Source organism: Sinocyclocheilus rhinocerous, unplaced genomic scaffold (genome assembly GCF_001515625.1).
Source record: "Sinocyclocheilus rhinocerous isolate Xijiao unplaced genomic scaffold, SAMN03320098_v1.1 scaffold1319, whole genome shotgun sequence".
Classification (NCBI taxonomy): domain Eukaryota; kingdom Metazoa; phylum Chordata; class Actinopteri; order Cypriniformes; family Cyprinidae; genus Sinocyclocheilus; species Sinocyclocheilus rhinocerous.
This window is the reverse complement of record NW_015650691.1, coordinates 291,201-295,938: the sequence shown is the minus strand read 5'-3', so window position 1 is coordinate 295,938 and position 4,738 is coordinate 291,201. Positions and strand designations below refer to the sequence as shown.

Sequence of the window (4,738 nt, the reverse complement as noted above, 5' to 3'; positions counted from 1 at the left end):
TGCAGTTGACTGTCATAATGGCTTTAGTCAGCCTTCGCTCCTGTGGCCGTCTTGGTTTTCATCTGGGTCTCCGTGCGTATGCCACTCGACCAGTTGGCACCCCAAGAAAGCGGGAGCAGCAAGATGACACCCCCGTGTTCCAGTATGTGGGGCAACACAGGAAGCTCCAAGGGAAGGTGTTTGTGTGGGGCTTCAGCTACACTGGAGCTTTAGGGATCCCTAGCTTTGTAGTGCCGGACAGTGGCAGAAAAAAGCCCAGGAAGTACCAGCTCACACCTTACCGCCTGGATACTGAACAGAAGGTGATGTTCTACTTAAACAATAAAGTACCAAAAATGCGAGAAATGTGATAAATATTTTGAACACTGCTGTTCAAAAGTTTAGGGTTGTTAATATTTATTTAATGTTTTGAAGAAGTCTTATATATCTACATTTTTTTGTTAAAAATACAGCATTATTCTGAAATATTATTACAATTTAAAATAACAATTTTCTATTTTAATATATTTTAATGTGTGATATATTCCTGTGATGGCAAAGCTGAATTTTCAGCAGCTATTACTCAAGTCTTTAGTGTCACATGACCCTTAAGAAATTAATCTGATATTCTGTTTTTTGTTTTTTTACTTTATCATTAAAGTATTGCTTAATATGCTTGTGGAAACCGTGATGTGTTTTATAGAATTCTTTAATGAATAGAAAGTTCAAAAGGACAGCAGTTATTTGAAATCTTTTGTATCATTATCAATGTTTTTACTGCCACTCTTGAACAATATAATGTGTCCTGGCTGAATAAAAATGAAAATTTTTTTTTTGAATGGTAGTATGTTATGTTTGTATTTTGGTAGATTTCCTCAGCAGCCTGTGGATACGGCTTCACCTTATTAGCATCTAATAGCAGAGATCTGACCAAATTGTGGGGCATGGGCCTTAACAAAGACTCCCAGCTGGGCTTTCAACGTACTCAACACGACCGACGTAAGAAACCCCAAAATACCATTGCACTCCTGTCAGTAACTCATATGCTCATGGTAAAGTATTTCCATCAGTGGTTTGAAATAATTACCACATTAATTCCAAGGTACTTTAAAAAACACTGCAGTTTCGTGATACTTTTTTGTTGGGGAAGTAGGGTTGTTACAGTAAAATTTTTCTTCTCTGTTCTTCTCTGATGGTAACTAATGTGAAAGTGTTCTTCAGCACTTCCTACTGAACATGCCATGGGAAGATTCATGTAGTGGCCGTTGATGATCCACTCAGTTCCTCTTTAAAGGAATGAGCTGCCAACTGAATCTACTGGAACCATTACAACCATCACCAAACTTTCTTTTCCTCAAGAACATTGTCTTGTGTTTGCAGATAAGAGTTACGACTATGTCCTGGAAGCGTCTCCAGTGTCTCTTCCGCTGGTGAACCCTCAGGAGACACGAGCGCTGCAGGTCTCATGTGGACGTGCTCACTCACTAGTGCTCACAGACTCTGAGGGAGGTCAGCAAACACTGCTTTGTCGTATAACCTTTCTGCGATTTATTGTCATTATAGAGCACCTTTCTGTAGCGCGAGGTCTTCTCAAAATGATTAAAGTTGCATTTATAGGTGCTCAGGTTCTATATAAAGTCAATAAATTTCAAATAAAATGAAATCATTGTGCTCTAGTGTGATGAGTCCTTCATGTCTCTCTTTCTCTCTCATTAGTTTTCAGCATGGGTAATAATGCTTATGGGCAGTGTGGGAGGAAGATTGTGGAGGATGAAGTGTTCAGGTTTGTCCTTCAGCAGTATAAGTCCAGTGTTTTTCACCAAAGGACTCTATTTCACATTATGTTGTGGTGGCTAAACCAAAACAATTTCTTTCCCTGTATCCCATTAGCTTTATATTTTAACTGCTGTTTATGTCGGTTTTATTTCATTAGTTGCTTGGAGTGAAATGATTATTCAGCATGACGGGGAAATGCTCGTCTTTGTCCCTTTAAAGTTTTTGTGGGTTTATGATTTGAGCAGTAACAGAGGCAATCCTATCAACTCAAATACTAACCATTTTAGCCAAGAAGAGCATGATATGTACTCTGGTCTCATTTGCTAATAAACTGTCTGAGCATAAAGCTTAAGCTGCTTTTATTGACATTTTATTTGAGAATGGCAATCCTTTTCTTCTGTTCCCTGCAGTGGCAGTCATGTTGTTCACAAGATTGAGGGCTTTGACAGTCGAGTCACCCAGGTATGCGATGACATTTAGTACTTTAGCATGATACAGTACATTGATGAATTCATAGCTGATGGTAAATGTAACAATATCAACATCTAAATATATTTCTTACAGACTCAACATTCTTAATAGTTATAATAATTCCTAATCTAGTTTTCTACTCGCATTCTTCTGATGGAAATTCACAGGTATCAAATTTGAATCTCAGAAGTCCTATTGTGTCGTTTCAACCCAAAATCAAAAGAAATAATTACCCTATAAAAAGCTGGGGTTAGATTCAATTAAGCAGTTTCAACTAGATAATAAATGTTTCTTGAGCAGCAAGTCAGCATATTAAAATGGTCTCTGAAGCATCGAGTGACACTGAATACTGAAGTAATAGCTGCTAAAAATTCAGCTTTGCCGTCACAGAAAAACAAAAAATGTTAAATATATTATTAAATTGAAAACAGCTATTTTATAAAGTATTTCACAATTTGATGGTATTTGTGATCAAATGAATGCAGCGTTTACGCACATAAGACTCTTCTTTCAGAAACGTTTGAATGGCAGTGTTCATTAAATTATATTTTACATAAAGACTATAAAAACTGATTTAAGGACCATTAAGATTTCTGTGCACTGTGACTCCTACTCAAATATGAAAAAATATAAATATTATCATTATTGTAATATAAAAAAATTAAATGGTATTAAAATTGTAAAGTACATTTGTCAAAAACATTTGACAGTATACTATATCGTATTTTTTTTTGTATTACATTTATTTATTTTATTAATTTATTATTTTTTTAGGAAAATGAACAGGATGACTTTTATGAGTAGATTACATGTATTTCCTGTCATTAGGATAATGAGAATTTGGGGTTAAATGTGTTTAATTACTTTAAATAATTACCATGAAAATAATGTCACGATTCAAAAGTCTTTAAGGTCTTAATAAGCTTATTTTTCTTTATGTAAAATATGATTTATTGCATTTATGCAATAAAAATATGCTATTTTCTTGGAATTTGGGGTGAAATATTACCTTGACATTTTTTCATGAGTCTCACTCCATCTGTCCTGCTCCTCTCGTCCTGTAGGTGGCTTGTGGGCAGGATCACAGTCTGTTTCTAACAGACAGAGGCTCAGTGTATGCCTGTGGGTGGGGTGCAGATGGACAAACAGGTTTGTTTCACCATCCTTCTGTCATTATCTTTGTCTCTTTTCTTTCAGTCCCTCTTTTTGTTCCACTCCATTATGAAACCCACCTCTAGGCATTTTCCAAAAAACGTATCCAGACATACTCGGTGACTCACAGCTCATACTTGTACACATCAGACCATGTGACCCTTCCCTCAGGATTAATGTCTCTGGTATGTATTTTAAGGTCTGGGCTATCACAACAAGGCCTCCTGTCCAGTACCCGTCGGAGGAGATCTGGCTGGGGTCAAAGTTCAGCAGGTGGCCACATATGGAGACTGTAGTTTGGCCGTGTCCACAGATGGGCATGTTTTTGGATGGGGAAACTCCGAGTATCTGCAGCTGGCCTCTGTCACTGAGGCCACACAGGTAAAGAGCACAACTGGCAAACAAATACCAGTGATTGTTCACGGTCATAGAAGTAACTCTTATAAAGAGTTTTATATGAAAAATAAATAGTCCAATAAGTGCAACAATGACAGGCTGAGCAGCTCATTTGTAAAGTCTGATTTTCAGATTAGCTCTCCATGGCTGCTGGCCCTGAGGGGTGTGGGTCGAGTCAGACAGGCGGCATGCGGAGGAACACAGGTGGCTGTACTGAACGGTAGGATTACACTCTTATTCAGGCAAACAACTGTTGAGACCTAAAATACTATGGTGCTCTCTGAAGTACAATGTCAATTGTACTTGAATATGGTAAATAGCACGATTAAATATTTTATGTTAAGTACTTCGACTAAACAAAAATTATAAATGTTGCCATTGCAACTAGCTAAAGTAATATAAGTTAAAGGGGTCATATGATGCGATTTCAATTTTTCCTTTCTCTTTGGACTGTTACAAGCTCTTGGTGCATAAAGAAGATCTGTAAAGTTGCAAAGACTAAAGTCTCAAATCCAAAGAGATATTCTTTATAAAAGTTAAGAGTCAACCACGCCTACCTAAAACAGCTCGTTCTAACACGCCCCCACATGTCTACGTCACAATGTGGGAAGATTTGCATAATGCCACCCAAATGTTCACGCAAAGAAAGAAGGCGTAACTTTTATTCTCGCTGTAGTATTGTTGCTGCCACCATGTCATGGAGATACTGTGTGTTTTGTTGTGAAAGCGAAACTACTCTGTTTGGCCTTCCAAAAATGGACACGACTAGAAATCAGTGGTTAAGTTGTATTTACAACACTGTTCCAGAACACTTCAACCCAAATATCCAGATGTGTGCAGCGCATTTTACAGAGGAAAGTTTCCTGAACCTGGTAAGGGGCGTAACATTTCCGTCACACGCTTGAGGAATTCGGCCAATCACAACGCACTGGATAGCTGGCCAATCACAGCACACCTCGCTTTT

At 37.7% G+C, this 4,738-nt stretch overlaps 1 protein-coding gene across 1 annotated transcript in view; it reads left to right on the top strand.

Annotated features, from left to right (window-relative positions):
* LOC107712126 (Williams-Beuren syndrome chromosomal region 16 protein-like) overlaps positions 1–4,738 on the top strand; it is a 7,224-nt gene continuing 2,486 nt past the window's right edge. Inside the window, 8 exon segments of the mRNA XM_016517269.1 lie at positions 1–302; positions 849–978; positions 1,360–1,488; positions 1,696–1,762; positions 2,166–2,217; positions 3,291–3,375; positions 3,578–3,759; positions 3,907–3,994. Coding sequence (XP_016372755.1) covers positions 18–302; positions 849–978; positions 1,360–1,488; positions 1,696–1,762; positions 2,166–2,217; positions 3,291–3,375; positions 3,578–3,759; positions 3,907–3,994 — 1,018 coding nt within the window. The 5' untranslated portion in view covers positions 1–17.